Consider the following 21,971-nt stretch of genomic DNA (forward strand, 5'->3'; position numbering starts at 1 on the left):
AGAATACCTACTCTGTATTCATCTGTCAAGGGCTGACTTTTTCTCTGCATTCTTATTCCTCATTTGCTCGTTAATTAATTCAACAGATATTACTCAGAGCCTGCTATGTGCCCAACGGCTATTCTAGGCCCTGAAGACACAGCTGGAGTTAAGACAGCCAAGGCCCTATTCTCATGGATTTTATTTTTCACTCCAGAGGCAGGGGTAGGGGGATGTGGGGGTGAGCAGAGTTAAGCGACAATAAACAGAAACTATGATTTCAGATGGTGATAACTCAACTGAGAAACCACAGTAACGCAGACTTGGAGGATCACTTTAGACAGGTGATAAGCCAAGACCTCTCTGAGGAGGTAACACATGCCCAGATAGACAAGATGGCACCAGCCATGGAAGTTGTTGAGAGAATTACAAGTACCAAGACCCTAAAACAGCGACGAGTTTGGAGAATCCAAAGGGCAGGAAAGGCAATGAACTTCGAACATCAGGAATTGGGGAGACCTGTTTTGAGATGAGGGCTGAGGGTGAGCAGAAGGCCATTCCCGGACAAGGACTCAAGCAGCCAGCCACTTCAGGATATTTTCTGATGCTGGAGTCAGCAGAGTCCGCTTGTGGAACACAGGTCAGTGTTGTCTCAGATACACGTATTATCGGCACCACCGTATCTCCTCTTTCATGTACCTGAACCATCCCTCTGGGGCTCATCCCTTGAGTCTTTAGCCCCTACAAGCCTCACCTGGTCCTAGACCCTCCTCCTTGCTCACGTTTTCACTGTGTCTCACAGACCTGTGGGCATGCTGCCTGCCCTCTGACCTGACACTTGTTCTGACCCTCATGATTGGTCTATACCTGGAGTTTACATAACCTCCATGGACATAACTTCAGGTATAACCTGTCTGGACCACCTCCCACCTCCAACTCCCTACTAATCCCAAATGACCTTCACTGGTGCCTAGCCAGACACTAACACAGCTTTGTGCCAATGCTACTACTTCTATAAGTATGTATTGTCTTTTCAACTTTCAAAACCAATGCACAACTTCCTTTAACATTCTCTCGACTGTGCAGACAGTGGCTGACTTTATTTTTGGGGGGCTCCAAAATCACTGCAGATGGTGACTGCAGCCATGAAATTAAAAGACGCTTACTCCTTGGAAGGAAAGTTATGACCAAACTAGACAGTATATTAAAAAGAAGAGACATTATTTTGCCAACAAAGGTCCGTCTAGTCAAGGTTATGGTTTTTCCAGTGGTCATGTATGGATGTGAGAGTTGGACTATAAAGAAAGCTGAGCGCCGATGAATTGATGCTTTTGAACTGTGGTGTTGGAGAAGACTCTTGAGAGTCCCTTGGACTGCAAGGAGATCCAACCAGTCCATCCTAAAGGAGATCAGTCCTGGGTGTTCACTGGAAGGACTGATGTTGAAGCTGAAACTCTGGCCACCTGATGCGAAGAGCTGACTCATTTGAAAAGACCCTGATGCTGGGAGGGATTGGGGGCAGGAGGAGAAGGGGACGACAGAGGATGAGATGGCTGGATGGCATCACTGACTCGAAGCACATGAGTTTGAGTGAACTCTGGGAGTTGGTGATGGACAGGGAGGCCTGGCGTGCTGTGGTCCATGGGGTCGCAGAGTCAGACAGGACTGAGCGACTGAACTGAACTGACTGAAAGATGAGAAAATCCACAGTCGAATAGTTGAGATCACTTTCCTAAGGTCAGCTCACAACAGCTCTGGCCCAAGAAGCCAGGAATCCTGTTTTCCCACCTCCATCCTGCTCTGGAGGTGAGGGAGGTCTCGTCTACTCGGGGTAATCAAATCTTGTGAGAATAAGTCCATGGACGGTCTGCTTATGATGTTGAATTTGAAAGCCAGGCACAAGGAATTTACGAGGTAAATAGAAAGGATTCCCTCCTCCTCGACTTTTTTCAAGCTTGTGGATTTTAAGTTCCATTTCTTTGTAAGATTAAGTCCCCAGACAACATTTGCGGCACCATGTATGAACTCAACCACAGTGCAGGGATGGGTTAGTATAAATTTACTACCAATTAAAGAGAGAAAAAGAAAAAGAAGTAACTGACTGTTTAGTAACTCTGGGGGAGAAAAAAACAGCATATTCAGCTAAGTTGCTCTAGGTTTTTGTCTTTGGCTCTGCCTACCAGCAAAGATCATAAGTGTAGGTACAAAGTATCACTTTTTGGATATAGGATAGTATCTATAATCCTCATTTTTGAAGTTCAATACTCTGTGATCTCATTTTCAAATATGTAATTTCAAATAACCCCATTGTAAAAAATTCAATGCCCTATTTATTTTTTAAATTGGCACTTCAGATAAATCCAAACAAGAATCTCTCAGAGAAAATAATGGGAAAAAAATCTTCCTTACGAATTCAATATTAATCAGGTCTCATAAATAACATTCTTAAAATAAATGGGAAAGTGCTAAAAGAGATTAAAAACTCTCAGATGTCTTTCATTCTTCTAAGGCAGCTCAGTTATATTCATTGTATTCATTGTAGCTTGTGGTATGTGGTACCTTAAAATAGAATGCCTTTCATACCATTTTTATAAGACTCTAAGAAACAGAATCTAGCTGTTCCCGTTCAAAATTCATGACCCTTTTCCAAGAGAACTGTTTTGACCTGTTACTACTTCTGGCTAAACTTGTGAGATTTCTTTTTCTCCACTCATTCCCGTACATAATATCTCAGGGAAATAGAGTTTAATAGCTATCAGCCTAATGGAGGTATACCTAAATTTGTTGAACAAAAATAATATGCAATGTGGGGTAAAACACAAATTCACTGAAAAGTGAATATTACCAATTCACTTTTGTATATAGTAAATATAGTAAGTTTTGAGTCCTACTTTTAGACTATATTGAGTCTAATATAGTATATTAGAGCAAATATAGTAAGTTTTGAAGGATGTGTTGCCCTTACAGCACCATTTAGTGGACTGGCAGCAGGCAATTCACAACTGCAAAACTTAGTAAAATACAATACTGCTAAATCTACATAAACTCAAAACTTCCCAAGTATCAGGGGGAAAATGACTTATCTTCCCTAGTTTGTTTCCAGATAGCCAGTTAATACTGTGGGGCTTCCCTGGTGCCTTAGTGGTCAAGAATCTACCTGCCAACGCAGGAGACGTGGATTTGATCCCTGGGTCAGGAAGATCCCCTGGAGAAGGAAATGGCAACCCACTCCAGTATTCTTGCCTGGGAAATCCCATGGACAGAGGAGCCTGGCGGGCTACAGTCCATAGGGCTCCAAAAGAGTCAGGCACAACTTAGCAACTAAATAACAGCAAACATTATGTAGCCATAGATTCAACAGAAGATCTGGTCTCTCCTCCCACCTCTCCAAGCAACTCTGAGACAAGACAGGAGCACCCGTGAGGACGTGTGCATGAATAGCGAACACTCTGAACTATACCCTGGCCCTTAGCACCTTGCCTGCCAGGTGGAAAGCTTGCTGAGAGAAAACTCTGTTCTCGATGGGGAAGTTTCTGGATTGCTCAACTTTGTCCATGATTGGTGGGTGAGCTTCACTCAGGGGTGAAATATTAGGAATACCACAGTGACAACACACTTTAAATCTACAGTTGTTTTTTTTTTTTTGGCAACAAAGCTGCCTTTTAAAAAATAAAAATTAAAAAAACCTTCATCTGGGAAATACCAGAATCTCTCTCTCAAGATATTTTCTTATATGCACCCAGATTTCTCAAGGATGAATTGACAATTCTATGTCACTGTCTCTATTTGTCTTTTATGAAAAATGATGCTTTATATTATTTCAAAATGATAAAATACATTATACATCATGAAGACATATAGAAGTAAGTATAAATAAACATAATACCTGAAGAATAAAAGCAACCACACATACATACTTTATGTAAAGATGTGATAGTTGATAGAGAAAAACAAGCTTAAAACTTACACTAGTGTTTTCACTGAAAACCTTGAAGGTGTGGGGAAAAACACATTTATCTAAAACGTAAAGAAAACATGTATACCTTTATGCAAAATAAATTACACGTATGGACTCCTCAGCTGAACCAGCATGATCGTTTTATCGCGTTGTCCTGGGTGCACGTGTACGTGTGTGCGTGTCTGTGTGTACAGTCACATGCAACAGAGACTGTGGCAAGGCCGTGCCAGAACGACCGGCTGCAACGCAAAAAACTCAATCTTGACAGTTTTACTTATATGTTTCCTCTGATTAGACCAGCTGATTTGGCTTGGCATTCTGTATGCATTCATTAAATGGTTGTAAACAAAGGCATAGTAGTCTAATGAATTATAATGACATTCAAGTCAATAACTTTGGGTGTTTACAATGCTGAACTATTACATTTACAACATCAGAAATATTGAAAGTTCAGACTAAAATCAACCGATTTCATCTCAGAAAAAGATGTTTCTGCCTTTTGCAACTGCTTACTCTAGAAAAACAAAATTCGGAAACTACACTTCAGATAATTTCACATATGTGTGTCTCTACACACACTCACATGCACCCTGTGTAAAAAAGACATATATCCTCGTCCCCCAGACGCATCCCCCAAGTCCCCAGTCCTATTACCTGTTTTTGAGCAGTACACTGAAGGTCATCTTATCCAGTCCCAGGTAATTTGGCAGCAAGTCTGACCAATTCCAGTTCCATTTTGTGATGGCTGACTGTTGATAAATGAGAAGACGCTATTGTTAGTTATTAATCAGAGTTAATATGACCAGTAAATTAAAGCTCCAGCTGTGATAGACTAACTAAGAAGGAGGGGGGTGTAGAACAAGGACTTAGACAGATAACATCAATCATGTCCACAGAAGAAGGTTTTTATTCCAATAAGACAGCAATTAATTTATAAATCCATTTGGGGATGCAGTCATTATTTATAAAAATATAAATCAATTTCTTCAGTCGTTATATTCTTCCAACTGCTAATGGAATTTGTCCAACAAGTTTCTCCGAAAGTGTGACTCTTTGTATTGTAAAGCAAAATAACTGGCAACTTTTCCATGTGTCAATTTATAGGTTTCTTTTAGCTCCCAGAAGTTTGATTTAAAAAAAAAAAGATGGAAGTATTGATACTATGGCTCAAATTATAAGACACAGCTTAATTAGAGAGTGATATTAATGTTTTCAGTTAAGAAAATGCTTTAAAGGGGAAATTATAAGGACCTGTAAGTGTAAATAATATAATTCTCTTTTTTCTCATTTAATAGATAATTTCACAATAGAGTAAGGAGAAAAATTACTGTGAAAGATAATCTCATAATTCAGAACTGAATACAACACGCCATTTATTTAAATGAAGTGAGGATAATTTAACAGCTACAATGATTATTTATGGTTGGAGGCATCTAATGTACAACACAGGAAGGCAGCTAATAAACTCAAACTTATGCAATATATTTGGTGTTTAAGTATTATGGATGCTTATTCCTCTTAAAACTAAATAGTTTTGATAATATGAGTCCAGGCTAGTGTTTAAAATCCAACAAGAACTATGCCCTGTCACCTGCTGATTAATGGAGCACTACACTCCTGTCATAGAGCAGGAGAATTCTGCCCCGGGTTGTCAGCATTTGAAGGTCTTATTCTACTACAGTATTGATGAACGTAGACGAGGGCTGTAACAGGCATGGTAAAAATATTATCTGCATCCCGAATTAGGCCCTTGTTTTAATTCTTATTTTCGTCAGAGCTCTAGGTCAAGCAATCCTTCTCTTCCGCCCTGCTAGTTCCAATAGTCTGTCAGGAGGTTACTGGGAAAAAGACACCAGGAGAATGAACAAAGCAAAAACAACTTTAGGTTTCAAGTACTTTGGCATGAAGATGATCTTTTGCATGTAACTATGAAATATGCAGCTTAAACGATAGCATACTCTGACATTAAAAATATGTGGTGTTTATCACATGGACTTTATTCCACATATCCTGACTTTAAGATCATTAACAAATTCATTTCAAATTCGGAAATGTGTTTAGGGTTATGAAACAGCTAACTGACTTCATGCCACTTAAAATAGGAGCTCAGTGCTCTGTTTATGATCACTTTTAAAGTATCTTTTAATTTACCTGATAAATGAGATAAATTTATAAAGATTGCAAGGTATTTTGCGAGTTGTGTATATCGAGGGAGGGTGGAAGCGGCCATGGAGAGGAAGATTTTAAGGAAAGCTGGATTTCTCAAGCCTCTCATTGACACAGTCGAACAGATGTTCCCTCCTCTGCCCACAGTGAACTGACCGGGTCAAAAGTCAAATTTTACAGACCAAAAAGATGAATCAGTTTGACAAATAGAAAAGAAGGTAAAATAACTTTTCCAAAGTCAATTTGCACAGACCATGCAAACAAGAACAAGGCCTTTTGCGTGCTAATCAAAAAAGATTTTGAGTAAATATTCAAACACAAAGCATTTTTTTTTCTTATTTGTGTAAAACAAAAAAAAAGGCACACAGTTTTAATGAAATTTACTATTTAATTTCCACATACCTGATCAAGCATGCTTTTACTGAACTCTTTGTACACATGGAAAGGGTTAAAAGCAGAGGGCTGATCTTCCACACTCTTCAAGGTTGTCTTTAAAGGTTGGATGGGTAATGGCTTTTCCTCTGAACCATTCATAGAAAACAGCTGTTCTTTTAAATATACCTTCAAGGGGAAAAAAAAAAATTACAAGTTGCGATGGTAGGAAGCACATATTCTCTTTAAAAATAAACTGGTCAATATCCAAATCTATGCTTCCAGCACATTTGCTAGATTAGAGTATTACTTGCCTCAAGACAGATTACATTTTCAGAAGAAACAGCAGAGTACATACCAATCAGGATTGTAACAAACCCATCAAAAACAGGTTCACTTAATACATAGGAAAGATCAGAAAACTGTTTAACAAATTCTCACATAATGAATGGATGCTTGATTGTACCAGAATCTTTTTAATCGGCATTGTCTTGTCATTACTTCACATGTTAATGTGTCTGGGTTACCAAAACTTAACTCAGGAGCTTGACTACGCACAGTACAAGATTGCTCATCCATTCATCAAGCGTAGTTGCTACCTACTCCATGTCAGCAGAGTGCTAAGTACTCTGATAGTTCACTGCAAGCAGTCTCCCTCTATGTAGAATGAATTACAATGCAAGCTCCTCAACTCTGGTTTCATGCTGTGGACTGAAAATTATCAAGGTTCAACAGAAGCTCCAAATATGTAATCTTAATTTTATCCTCCAGCGACAGCTTGGGCCAAAAAAAGTCAGTCTATTGTATTATACTTTATTTTCCATCCACAAATAAAAAGGTGAATAACCCTAATCTGAATTATAAGACTCCTCCTGGAAAATGATAAATTTAAAGGACTAAAAGTTTCCCACAAACTACCAAATACTTACTGTTAATAAACAAGTCATTTAATAAATCATATAACAGAAATGCCCTTGTGATTTTTAGTGTGTCACAATATAAAGTTTTCTTCAAGCTTAGGGGCAGGACTTAGGTTCAGAGAGTCAGAAGTGAAAACAACTTCAGAGGTCATCTTGACAACCGTTGCTGCTCCAAGTCCTGTGTGTAGGTCAGTCAAATAAACTCTACCTAGGAGCCTGTTAGAAAAGCAGAATCTCAGGCCCCACCACATCAGAATCAGCCTGTTCACAAGCCTCCCTCATCTGTGCTCGTGACCAGCATCTTCAACTACCATTTGGACTTTTATGCTCCGACACCTTACCTTTTCCTCAAAGATAAATGCTTAAAAACTCACCTCCTCTCAAAACTTCCCTCTCAATGGCACCTCTCTGCTGGGTTAAGCCTCTGACCTTGCCTGCTTCTGGTTGCTTTTAGCAAAAATGGGAAGAGTTGCTGTCTTCTTATTTCCTTGAAACAAGTGTATTAACTTAGGTTTTTAATTTGACCATACATAATTTAGATTCAGGGGCTTCCCTGACAGCTCAGCTTCCACTCACCCAGGCCTGTACCTGTATACGCTCTGTATTTACACTGCTTTCGAATACTATTTAGTAGCACCCCCGAAAGTGCTAAAGACACGATGCCACTCATCAAATGCACAAACCTCACGGTGCATTTTCCCTACAGTATAACAATGCTTCACATAAAAGCAGCCCTAAGTGTTATGCTAGTCACTCAGTCACTTTGTGTTACTTGCGTTTCCTGCCTGCACTGTTTAAGCAGTCAGGCTGAGGCCTCCCTACTTTGATTCTATCCTCAACTCACATTATGCCTCTTACCTCTCAGCCCTGCATCTCACTCAGCAAAATAAACCATCAAATACTGAGCCTGCTTTCCCAGCTGATAGACCTTGCCATAACGCATGGTTATGTCAGTCATGTCCGACTCTGTGCAGCCTCTTTGAACTGCAGCCCTCCAGGCTCCTCTGTCCATGAGATTCTCCAGGCAAGAGTACTAGAGTGGGTTGTCATGCCCTCCTCTAAGGGATCTTCCCGACCCAGGGAACGAACCCTGGTCTCCTGCATTGCAGGCAGATTCTTTACCACTGAGCCATTAGGGAAGCCCCAACAGTAAGTATATTCAGTTGGAAAGAAAGAAAAACCTTAACTTGGAATTTAATTGATTAAGATGTGGCGATGCCCCCGCAGAGTCTTAGGTACGTCAGATCTCATTACATATCTGCTCAGAAGCACTTCCTCAGACTTCCACGAGGAGAAAATGGCCTTTCGATTTCCTGAATACAACAGGTGGCTGACAGCCAATGAATACCCAACTTAATTTTTGCTGATTTTGCTTACGGGTGATTTCCTAATCTTTTGTCTTCTTGGAACTTTGAAAAAGAGAAGTATCCTATTAGGGGGCATTTAAACCTGCAATCGCGGTGTTCAGAACTATCGTAACTCAACTTTACTAAGGCTCTGAGGGTACTCTGACTAAAACATCTGTTCCTCTGTAACCACCACAGTTACTTTGGCCAAAATAGGTGACCAGTGAAGACCATGACATCATGCCCACGAAGACCGTGACTTCGCAATGGAGGTCTTTCAGTTCACCAGACTTCCTGCTTTCCCCAAAGGGAACCCTCAGACAAGCTGTGAGAGCTCCTCAGCAAGAGTGAACAGGTGGAGTTCCTGTGTTACCAATCCTTCCTTAGCTCCAGTTCCTCCAGAAGCAGGACCGTTTCTCACAGCTGCAAAGGCCTCCTTCTCAGGTGATCATTGATCACCTTGTTAGGTCACCTGTTTGAGGTTGATTACCTCTCTGAAGGCCAGAAAACAAGATTCACTTGAAGTAATTTTCAAATAGATCATAGTAAGGAGAACATTTATGTAGCCGAGTCATAAAATGCTGTGGTAGAGTTTAATTCACTCTTTGGAAATGTATGTTTTTATAAGGCCTACCTCAATGAGATAAAATGCTATATCTTAACATTATTCATATTACACAATTTTTATTATGCCAAAAATGCATTCAGTGTTTGCAGACATAAACACAATTCTGCTTCACGTTAGATGTCACATTTGAATCCAGATTGAGCTTGTGCTTAGTTGCTCAGTCGTGTCCGACTCTTTGTGACCCCATGGACTGTAGCCTGCCAGGCTCCCCTGTCCAAGGGGATTCTCCAGGCCAGAATACTGGAATGGGTCAGCCAAACCCGCCTCCAGGGGATTTTCCCAACCCAGGGATCGAACCCAGGTCTCCCAGGTTGCAAGGCAGATTCTTTACCATCTGAGCCACCAGGGAAGCCCATGAATACTAGAGTGGGTAGCCTATCCCTTCTCCAGGGATCTTCCCAACCCAGGAATCGAACTGGCATCTCCTGCATTGCAGGTGGATTCTTTACCAGCTCAGGGAAGCCCCTGAACCCAGATTATGTATGGTCAAATTAAAAACCTAAATTAGCAAACTTGTTTCAAGTAAATAACGTCAACTCTTCACATTTTTGCTAAAAACAACCAAAAGCAGGGAAGGTCAGAGGCTTAACCCAGCAGAGAGGTGAATAAGCATGACATTGGTTCTAATCAGCTTCCCTGCTTAGCTTAATCTAGTTGCTCCTGAATACGGTTTGATATTCTTCCGAAGTTTCTCATTATGTCTAAGAAATCTTCAGCTTCACCAACACAAATGTGACGTCTGCAGGGAAGAGCTAAAAATCTGTCTTCAGAAAATTCTTCATCTCACAAATACCAGATTTTAACATCAACTTGACGGTCACAAATACACAATTCCCAAACTACACCTCTCGTCTCTACCATTTCGAACTGAGTTGAGTTTATGAGCCGTGTTATTGTTTAAACCATATAAATAAAACCTACAATGTTTCCGTGAAGCCTCTGCTGTACAAATGCAGAACATCCCGGGCTGAATAGATTCTATTAATAATGCAATATTGAGTTTGGTATTGACTTTAAGAAGTATTATCACCTCCTTGACTAACCCTTAGCTGCCAGCAGACGCTGCCTCAGGCCAGTACACACCTAATTGCTCGGTAAAAAGGCCGTTTCCCTACCTCATTGAGCCGCATGATGTGATAAATTTGCCTCAGGTATTCGCTGCCACCTGGTTTGTGGCAGATATCCAGGACCATCATGTTTATTTTCTGCTCAGTCAGTTCAAGAGCGATATCTCCTTCTTCTAAGGCTGTGCTTTTCTCTATTGTCATAAATGCACTAAATACAAAGAAAGCGTATTAAGTATCAGTGTAAGGAATTGTAAAGATGGAAAATAATCAAAGAGATTGAGTGTGGAGTGTTCAATGTAAATCTCATATGCAAAGCACCCATAAAGACTTTGCTCAAATAGGTATACCTTCCCCAAACGGCGGGCAGCTCCCATAAACAGCGCCTTAGAACTAAGCACCTGAAAGCATTTTAAAAAATTGAACCATTTCTTTTAAAATATTTCTTTATTGCATTTATACTCCAATCTATAAAACATTTTCCCATTACCGCAATTGCTGAAATTGCTATAATCGTGGGATGAAAACAAAACATTTCTTTTTAAGAAATAATTTGTATTTTCTCTTTGAGGATAAGGAGTATCTTTGATTCCAGAAATAGCTTTGGTATTCTGTCTTTTGTAGCCTTCTCTTTACACCTGTCTTAGACACATTAAAGACTAATTAAAGTGTCAAAAGGGGGAGCCTATTATGCTAAATATAGGCTGGGTGCTTCCTGGAGGAATGCTTACCACTGGGTATTTTAAATTGGCCTTTTGACACTTGTTGCCTTTTAAAAATACATGCCCTCCCTCCTGTTTCTTTCAGGTAACAGATAGTTAGCAAAAGTCACTACTCTGCTTATCCTTCCAGGAAAAGGCTCTCCTGTAAGCACAGCGGGAATGTGCAAGTTATATGTGTAAAACGTTTCTTTTATAAGAATTCATAGGCTTATTTTTTATTTTAAACATTATTCACATTGTAGTAATGGATGACTTTTTTTTTAATTCTCACACTATACCAGTGCAAAATAAATCACGATACTCAACTTACATCATATATGTTTTACACTAATTTTCTTATTACAAGTGCTATTAGGATCATGTTAGGCTTTGCAGTCTAAGTATTCTTAAGAAAAGGCATGGTTTTCCACTGTTTCCCAGACTAAATGAAATTTACTGTGGTGTAATCAGCTATATACTGCAGTTCATTACTGAGATTTTGCCATGATTATAAAATTAGTTCTGCTAAGAGTCAGTGCCGCTGACCTGAAGACTGAACCAAATGATACCCAGCTGCTGGACATTAACTTTTATATTGCTTCCACATGTAGCCTCAAAACATCCTTCTTAAAAAAAAAAAAAAAGTTTATGATCCTATAAGCCTTGCTAAAAAAAATGAAACCAAATCCTACTCTTAAAGATATCCATTAGGTAGAGTAAATCTGTAAACAAGCAAACAAACAGAAAAGACTTTTGTGCAGTAATAGAAGTTTGTAAATATCATTTTTGAAACTGCATACAGGCTGCAAGCAAAATTTGTCAGGTTTTGTAGAGGCTGACATTGAAAAAGTTGAGGCCCTCTGACAAAGGAGTGTCTCAGTGTCAGCCCCTGAACTGTATCCTTTCCTGTCCATCACTGTGCAGGTGAAGCAAATGATTGGATTCAGTCAATGCTATGATTAATGAGTTCCTCTCTGGATTTGGGACTGCCTATCAATCATGTCATTAGGGAGAATGTGCCCTGAAAGAGGCAGACCTTAGCCAAGGAATAACTGCATTAATCTTAATCTGTATATGCACCCAGCCAGCCAAGTCAGGGTCACCATGATGAAAAACAATAATCTTCAACTCGACAAATTACTTTGCAAAGACAGACATTTCTTTACTTTTTTTGGCCTGTGTGTTCTCCAGAATCTAAGTTGACTGTTTACAGCTTGAGTGTTACTACAAAGTGAAGGTTATTTTAATGAATAGTAATGCTTTCAGGCAGCATGCAAGACAAGCACTGCTTACAGTTGCCGCCTTTCCATTGCAGTTATGCTCACAATTTCCATAAAATCAAAGTTAAATCTGGGTGCAAGTGAAAGAAATCTGGCTAAATGATATCGTGTGGATCCAAGATAATCTTCATGAGGAATTAAGATTTCAGTTATCATAACAGAAGAACTATTTTAGTTTAAGTGCTTACATCCTCATGTGAAAAAGTAGTGAAGGTGTTTAGTCACTCAGTCCTGTCCAACTCTGCAACACCATGGACGGCAGCCCAGCAGGCTCCTCTGTCCGTGGAGTTCTCCAGGCAAGTGTACTGGAGTGGGTAGCCATTCCCTTCTTCAGAGGATCTTCTCGACCCAGGGATCAAACCCAGGTCTCCCACATTGTGGGTGGATTCTTTACCATCTGAGCCACCAGGGAAGCCCTACAAATACTGGAGTAGGTTACCATTCTCTTCTCCAGAGGATCTTCCCAATTCGTGGATTGAACCCAGATCTCCCACATTTCAGGCAGATTTTTTACCATCTGAGCCACCATTTTCAAAAAATATTACAGTAAGGTCAAGGCAACCCTCCACCTGTATACAGACATCATGGTTTAAAATACATCTTCCTCATGGTATAGATCTATGAACTAAATGATTGTCTATCTGTGAGAAATGAGTAGAGATGGAAGTTCATGTGTATATCAGAAAATCAACTTAAAGGCAAAGTCGGGATGAAGCGTTTCTATAGCACCCAAACCCATAAGTGATTACCTAAGTCTGTTAATAGGTCAAATTTAATTCTTTTTCAAATAAATGAAATAACTTTTAAATCTGGATTTTTTTACATTGAAATTATTTGAGAAATCGAGAAAGATATAGCACTGTGCTAATTACAAGCTACATAAAGTGTATTCAGAATTTTTGAGGGCTGTAAAACATTTTTAAAAGTTAATAAAAATTATTTTTGATGCAAGTTGCAACATAAAACTAATCAGCCAAATATTGGCTAGACAATTCCCTACTGTAGAAAATATCAGATGTGTTGGTGCTATTTATAAAACACTTAGACTAAAATCAACTTTTAAGGAAAAAATTTCACCTCTGGATTTCTGTATGTAGCTCAAGGTATATTAGAGACATTACTTTCCACTGATCTTATTGATAGTCTCCTAATTCAGCAGTGTCATACATTTAACTTTATAATCAAATCCACTGTTTTTACTCTGCTTCTCTTCTCTCCCTTCTACACCCACTGCCATGGATAATGACACGTGGCCTTAATCTTTTAGTCTTTGCATTAAAGCCTATAAATCGGTATCCAATGCAAATGTAAAGATTAAGGTCACTGTCAACGTTACTAAGCATTTTCCTGACTGCTATTCTTAATCCTACACACAGGATGCCCCACAAGTAAATTTTTAAAAGTCAGTATGACAAGGCCAGGAAAATGATTATTTACATTTCTTACATTATTTACACTACTTACATGATTACTTACAGTAATTTCGATTAATATGAAGTCTCACAGATTAACATAAACTAGTAAAGAGCATTTGTCATCACACTACTAAACAGTGCAGCTTATTTTAATAGTTCATAAATAACAAATGCTTACTAGGTCTAAGCTTGATGTTAAGAACTTTATGACTGTTATTTAACCTTTCAAAACAAGTCTACCAGCTTTGTACGTGAGCGCTCAGTCGCTCAGTTGCGTCCAACTCTTTGCAATCCCATGGACTGTGGCCCTCCAGGCTCCTCTGTCCATAGGATTCTCCTGGCAGGAATACTGGAATGGGTTGCCATTTCCTGCTGCAGGGGATCTTCCCAACCCAGGGATCCAACCTGCACAACCCCATAATTCACAAAAGATGGCCCATTTACAAAGGATTTGTATTTGTCCATATAATTCCAAAACCTGAACTCTATCACTGCCATGTACTAAAACTAACAACTTTTAGGTGTTTCAGGCAGAAAGTTACAATAGTACTTTCTAGCAATATGAATATATTTCAAAAGAATGGAGGACAGTATCTGTGAATGGTGTAAAAAAAAAAAAAAGTGTGTGGGGGAGTCTGGCTTAGTGATCTGTAGACCATATGAACCATAACTCCTTTATCAATATCATGCAGTTCTATACTGAAGACTAATTGTAAGACAGGAGGACTCTATGTACACATTTAAATTCATCAGGGACCCTTAAAAATCTTTGCAATACCACAAATCACTTAGCTCTCAGTGCCAAACTGAGGAGAAGGCTGACATTTTCATACAGAAACAGCTGGGTGTGTTTATAGCTTGAGTGTGATATGCCCCAGTTGCCCTCTGGGATTCTTACATTACCAGATGAAAAATGTGTACCTTTTTGACAATCAGGTACACAGAAAGCAATAAAGAGCCTTTTATACCCATTAATTCCTTCTTAATTTAATCTCCCTGGCCAATCCATTTACAAAAAGCTCCAGGCTATCCACGAGATACCTGTTTGCACATTGAAAAGGAGTGAAACCAAATTCTCCTGGGTTTAACCACCACCCTTTTAATCAGAAACCTTGAGATGGGGACTACACAGGTATAGTGTTCCAGTGTATCAATGGGGTTCAAATTTTAATAAGACAAGGAACATTTAACAATCCAGCGTTTGATGGAATATTTATCTTTGCTTGTATTCATCAAAGTTCCCATGAAGTTAGCAAGATGACCATGGCTGCCTATCTGACAATATTTTGAGGTGGTGGTTGTTTATAGGTGATTTTGTTTTTTGGGAATGTGTCTGATGCAATTCGGGGAAAGAAAAACATAACTTTACCATTCGGTGCTCAGTTTCCTTGCTCTCAACAACTGGCATTCAACCCATTTGGGTTTCTGCTGCTCGATGCTCCGTAGAACCTTTTGGGTCATTTGATTAGGGCTACTCGTCTGCTCTCCCATGATGCTTTCCAAACACAAACAGACTAAACCGAGTTTCTCTTTACTCCATCTGTCAAGGGAGGCACCTGTTAAAAGTTCCACAGTGTTTCCATCCTCAAATATCCGACATATAATTACAATCAAGTTCCAGACAAGTAGGCCAGCTTTCTTCAATTCAACGAAGTTTTCTGACATTTTTCTCTCAGACAGAAAAAAGAAGTATTTAATTGGGGGAGGCAAGCATGCAATCACTGTAGGTAACTTGCTGATTACAATAGATACTGCCTGAGCAGCAAGCCTTGTGAAGCCTGGGGGAGAAAAGAAAGAAAAGGTATGATTAGTATTAGCATTTGCGTTCCATCACTGTGTTGAGTGTTGTGTGGGGATGTCTAATTTTTGCGGAGAAAATTGTTGAGAAGAGCAAGTGCTTGACATATTCCGACGGAACTCTACTGGGGTCCTCTGCAGTCCTGCCAAAAATTCCCCAAGTCCCCCAACTTAATTTTTCCTCTCAGAAATGATTAGAAAATTCAGAATTATTACTTATATTTTTATCTATTAAGATTATAGGTTTAAAGGGCCCAAGGTCCTCCTAATCAATAAATGCAAAGATACCCGTGCTGCAACCTTTTTGTGGCCTTTGGCACTTCCTTAAGCCTTTCTATTCTTCTCCTGGCATCCATGACAGAATCATTCCAGCTCTTGCCGGGACTGGCTCTTCTTCTTTTAATTTTCAGCTCAAATGTCATTTCCTCTGACAGCCTCCCCCTACAATCCATGTAAGACAGTCCCTCCACGCTGATCCTATTCCAGCCCCCAGTCCCTCCCTATCATTAGACCCCATGTCTCCAAAGCATTGCCAAATTGTTCTCTATCTTCCTAGTTGAGAACCATTCTTCTAGATGATTCTAGAACCTTCAGCCTTGGCCTTCCAACCACTCCAGCTCCCAGATGGGCATTCCACTTCTCTGTCCTCCTCATCATTGAGTGTGTTGTGCCTGACTCTTTGCAACCCCATGGACTGTAGCCTACCAGGCTCCTCTGCCCAGGAAAGAATACTGGAGTGGGTTGCCATTTCCTTCTCCAGGAGATCTTCCCGACCCAGGGATTGAACCCGGGTCTCCCTCATTGCAGGCAGACACTTTACTGTCTGAGCCACCAGGAAAGTTATTCATCATTTTCTTCTTTCCTTTTGAATTGTTTAAATATTCCTCTTAATCCTTCATATAAGATTAGGGGCTACACTGATCAATCTTACTACTCCATCATCTTTGACATGCAGTTTTGCCTCACTGTGACCAAGGCTACTACCTATTCAACCCTGCCCTCACAAGTGGTATCTGGACTGTTGTAGGATTCTCCTAACCCATCTCTCTGCTCCAGACTATGCCCAGCTGTAAAGCCAGATGTGTATACTAGTACCTAACTTTGTTAACTTCATTACCTAATTTCTCTGCTACAATTCTTTTAGCTGTTTTCCACTGTTATGAGATCAGTCTCTGGAGCATTGCTGTCAAAACACTCTCTAGTCTAGCTGCAGGCAGTTTCAGTGAACCTCATCTTCGTTTCATCCTCTTTGCTCTTAGGCTTCTTGGAATATCTCATTATTCTCACATGGAATGCCCTCGTTCTTCACAGGTCACTCATAACCTTCAACTTTTGGTTCAAAGTTTTTTCCTCCTATGAATTTATTTGGACATATTACCCATATGACTGTGCTGTAATTAGGTTCATAAAATGCCATGTTGTATTATCTTTTGTATTATCATCTATCATTGTTTGTTATATTCTTATTTATACATTCATGAGTTGTCTTTACAACTAGACTAAAAGCTCCCCAAGAGCATGGAATAAAATCTCACTCCTTGAGTACCTTGTAAAGCCAGATACAAGCATTTTAATACACTATGTACATAGTTGAATTTGAACATTGGAACAGAGTGAAAGTCTAAAAGAAGGTAGCTATAAGTTCTTCAGAAAAATATTTTTCACTGTTTTTACTGAACAAAAATAATAAAACACTGTGAAAGATTTCTTAAGATATTCGTGACATTTTAAGAAGTTACTCTGTGGATTTTGGAGACCATTAAAACAAACAACCCAATCAAAAAATGGGCAGAAGACCTAAACAGACACTCCCCAAAGAAGACATGTTAGTTAGTGTTAGTCGGTCAGTCATGTCCAACTCTGTGCAACCCCATGGACTGTAGCCCTCCAGGCTCCTTGGTCCATGGGATTCTCCAGGCAAGAATACTGGAGTGGGTTGCTACTTCCTTCTCCAGGGGATCTTCCCAGCCCAGGGATCGAACCCAGGTCTCTTGCATTGCAAGCAGATTCTTTACTGTCTGAGCCATCAGAGAAGCTCTCAAAGAAGACATACAGATGCTCAACAGGCACACGAAAAGATGTTCAACGTCACAAATTATTATATGAACGCAATCAAAACTACAATGAGATATCACCTCACACTAGTCAAAATGGCTATCATCAAAAAATTCACAAAGAATAAATGTTGGAGACCGAGTGGAGACAAGGGAACCTCCTACACTACTAGTGGGAATGTAAACTGACACGGAGACTATGGAGAACAGTGTGGAGGTTTCTTTACAAACTAAAAATTGAGCTACCGTGTGGCCCTGCAATCCCCCTCCTAGGCATATATCCAAAGGAAAATAACATCCAAAAGGATACCCGCACCCCAGTGTTCATGGCAGCACTGTTTACAATAGCCAAGACAAGGAAGCTACCTAAATGTTCACCAACAGAGTAATGGAAAAAGAAGAAATGAGATAGATACACACACACACACACACACACACACACACATATAATGGGGTATTAGTCATTTAAAATAATGAAATAATGCCATTTTCAGCAACATAGATGGAACTAGAGATTGTCATAGTGAAGTAAGTCAGACAGAGAAGGAGAAATAGCATATGAGGTTCCATACATGCAGAATCTAAGAAGAAATGAAACAAATGACCTTATTTACAAAATAGAAACAAATTCACAGACTTAGAGAATGAATGTATGGTTGCCTGGGGGAAGGATAAGGGGAAGAGACAGGGAATTTGGGATCAACATGTACACACTGCTGTATTTAAAATGCATCTATGTACAGCACAGGACCTACTGTACAGCACAGGGAATTCTTCTCAGTTATGTGACAGACTGGATGGAAGGAGAGTCTGGAGGAGAATGGATACATGTATGTGTATGGCTGAGTCCCTTTGCTGTCCACTTGAAACTATCACAACATTATTACTTGGTTATAAGTTAAGTTGCTTGCTCAGTCGTGTCCGACTCTTTGCGACCCCGTGGACTGTAGGCCACCAGGCTCCTCCGTCCATGGGATTCTCCAAGCAAGAATACTGGAGTGGGTTGCCATTTCCTTCTCCAGGGATCCTCCCAACCCAGGGATCGAACCCAGGCCTCCCGCATTGTGGGCAGAGGCTTTAACCTCTGAGCCACCAGGGAAACCCTTACTTGGTTATACTCCAATACAAAATAAAAAGTTAAAAAAAAAAGTCACTCTCCTCTTAAAAAATACAAAGCTCTTGAAAAACATAGGTCTGGTCTAGTGATTCCTCAGAAATCCATGACAACTTAAGAATGATTTTCAGAATTAATTGGAACAGTGTTTTTATGTTTGTAAAAATTGTATTCGGTCCAATATATATTTGAATGATCTCAGGAGATTTTTGTATTAAATAAATGAAAAAATAAAAAAGTATCTAGTTCAGTACTTTGTAAAAAATAGTTCCTCAATAAATGTCTTCTTTTTATTCAAATAAATATGTTTAGATGAAGCCTGAAACATAGATAAAGCAAATTAAGAAACCACTCTTGTCAATGTTCTTAAATATCTTAAACGTTTTATTGTTCTTAATGTGTTTGCATCTCATATGCCCCAATCTGCAAGATTATATCTTATATTCTGTTTAACCTAAAGAGGGCTTATCTGCATATCCTGAGTAAACATTTGACAAGATAAGTAGATAATCAGGTAAAGATTAACAATTCTCTTCACACCTGTATCCCTACTAATATTTACAAAATCTGAGAACTGCACGTACTCAAATCTCCAACTACTTTATCAAAACTTAGGCAAATTCTAGTCAGAACCTTTAGACCTATGACAAATCCATTCTACTGACCATGGGGTCAGGGCTTCCCTCGTAGTTCAGACAGTAAATAACCTGCCTGCAAGGAAGGAGACCTGGGTACGATCCCTGGGTTGGGAAGATCCCCTAAAGGAGGGTATGGCAACCCATTCCAGTATTCTTGCCTGGAAAATCCCACGGACAGAGGAGCCTGGTGGACTGCAGTCCATGGGGTCACAAAGAGTCAGACACGACTGAGCCACTAAGCACAGCACAGCACCACACAAGCACAATCGCAGGGCCTGAGTCTATGACGATGCTGACAACACACCAGGATGGATCTTTTAAGAGTGCCACACATGCATTAGTCTGTCTTTATTTAAATAAGTTGACTTCTAAGTCCTTTATATGTAATATATTGCAAGAGCCATCCCAATTTGATAAAGTGTGAAAAAAATGTATGTCCTAGAACGAATGCAATGTTCAGTTCAGTCATTCACTTGCATCCGACTCCCTGTGACCTCATAGACTGTAGCACCGCCAGGCTTCCCTGTCGATCACCAACTCCCAAGCTTGCTCAAACTCATGTCTATCAAGTCAGTGATGCCATCCAACCATCTCATCCTCTGTCAGCCCCTTCTGCTCCCATCTTCAATCTTTCCCAGAATCAGGGTCTTTTCTAGTGAGTCCATTCATCACATCAGGTGGCCAAAGTATTGGAATTTCAGCTTCAGCATCAGTCCTTCCAAAGAATATTCAGAGCTGATTTCCTTTAGGATTGACTGGTTGGATCTCCTGGCTTTCCAAGGGACTCTCAAGAGTCTTCTCCAACACCACAGTTCAAAAGCATCAATTCTTTGGTGCTCAGCTTTTTTTATAGTCCAACTCTCACATCCATACATGACTACTGGAAAAACCATAGCTTTGAATATGACATTGAATGCACTGTGAGAGGTACATTTATATACTTACCATGTCTTCCTTCTTGTGCATAGACTACTGATTGTAATAATATATTTTGGAGATTATAAAACATGCAAAAAAATGAAATTTACAATGAAAAAGGTAAAGACAAATAATGTCTTAAAATTAACTTTTAAAATATTGTTTACTTATGAGCAACCTAGATAGCATATTCAAAAGCAGAGACATTTACTTTGCCAACAAAGGTCTGTCTAGTCAAGGCTATGGTTCTTCCTGTGGTCATGTATGGATGTGAGAGTTGGACTGTGAAGAAGGCTGAGCACGGAAGAATTCATGCTTTTGAACTGTGGTGTTGGAGAAGACTCTTGAGAGTCCCTTGGACTGCAAGGAGATCCAACCAGTCCATTCTGAAGGAGATCAGCCCTGGGATTTCTTTGGAGGGAATGATGCTAAAGCTGAAACTCCAGTATTTTGGCCACCTCATGCAAAGAGTTGACTCATTGGAAAAGACTCTGATGCTGGGAGGGATTGGGGGCAGGAGGAGAAGGGGACAACAGAGGATGAGATGGCTGGATGGCATCACTGACTCGATGGACGTGGGTCTGGGTGAACTCCGGGAGTTGGTGATGGACAGGGAGGCCTGGTGTGCTGCGATTCATGGGGTCGCAAAGAGTCGGACACAACTGAGCGACTGAACTGAACTGAACTGAATGGTATCAAATATCGGTAATACATTACTGAGTGAGGATAATGTGATTTTATATGCTTTATTCTTTTAAAAATCTGGGCTTTAATAGTTTGTAACACATTGATTCAAATGTCAGGTTATTTAGTTTGTTTCAATACTTGGTTTTAATGACCATCATAGGTGACAAAGTCAGTACATGAACATATACATAGATACACGTGCAACCTGTGAAATCATGGCACTCGTTTTTCAATCTTAACCACCAAAAAGACAAACGTTGTCGTTGAAATCTGACTAATGAATAGTCATCACCATTATGTTAATTAATTGTTCTTTTAACAAACTGAAAATATTTCATTTTTGTATTTAAAAAAAACTTTTTTTGGCTGTGCTGGGTCTTTGTTGCAGTGTGGACTTTTCTGTATTTACGGTAATCGGGGGCCACACTCCAGTGGCGGTTCGAGGCCCCTCGCTGCAGTGGATTTTCTTGTTGCAGAGCACTGGGCTCTAAGGTGTGCAGGCTTCGGCAGCTGCAGCACGCGGGCTCAGCAGTTGTGGGTCCCGAGCTCTCAAGCACATGCTCAGTACTGTGGCATGTGAGCTTAGCTGCTTCGCTGCGTGGAGGAATCTTCCGGGCTCAGGGATGGAACCCGTCTCTTCTGCATTGGCAGGCGGACTCTCCACCAGAGCCACCAGGGATGCCCTCCTTTTTGTACTTTTGAGAAAAGTATTCAAAAATAACTGAAACACTTATTTGGAACATTTTAAATCAAGCTAGCAAATTCTTAAGTTCTTACGTGGTGCAGCGATGACATTTACATAGGTGATACTCGCTTTTATAAAACTAGTATTTCTGGGTTTTACAAAATAAACTATCTGAATGACTTCTGATAACACTTGGCATATTTCTGCCGTCACTTTCTTTTTCAACAATCCACGTGTGAATGATGCCTG

General features: G+C 39.9%; 1 protein-coding gene across 1 annotated transcript in view; it reads right to left on the reverse strand.

Annotated features, from left to right (window-relative positions):
- Positions 1-21,971, reverse strand: part of MCTP1 (multiple C2 and transmembrane domain containing 1) — a 1,073,276-nt gene that overhangs the window by 200,890 nt on the left and 850,415 nt on the right. Inside the window, exons 36-39 of the mRNA XM_061424408.1 lie at positions 15,199-15,607; positions 10,485-10,644; positions 6,506-6,664; positions 4,592-4,686 (exon numbers count right to left, since the gene is read on the reverse strand). Coding sequence (XP_061280392.1) covers positions 4,592-4,686; positions 6,506-6,664; positions 10,485-10,644; positions 15,199-15,607 — 823 coding nt within the window. The remainder of the gene's footprint in view (positions 1-4,591; positions 4,687-6,505; positions 6,665-10,484; positions 10,645-15,198; positions 15,608-21,971) is intronic.

The sequence above is a fragment of the Bos javanicus genome, chromosome 7 (assembly GCF_032452875.1).
Source record: "Bos javanicus breed banteng chromosome 7, ARS-OSU_banteng_1.0, whole genome shotgun sequence".
Classification (NCBI taxonomy): domain Eukaryota; kingdom Metazoa; phylum Chordata; class Mammalia; order Artiodactyla; family Bovidae; genus Bos; species Bos javanicus.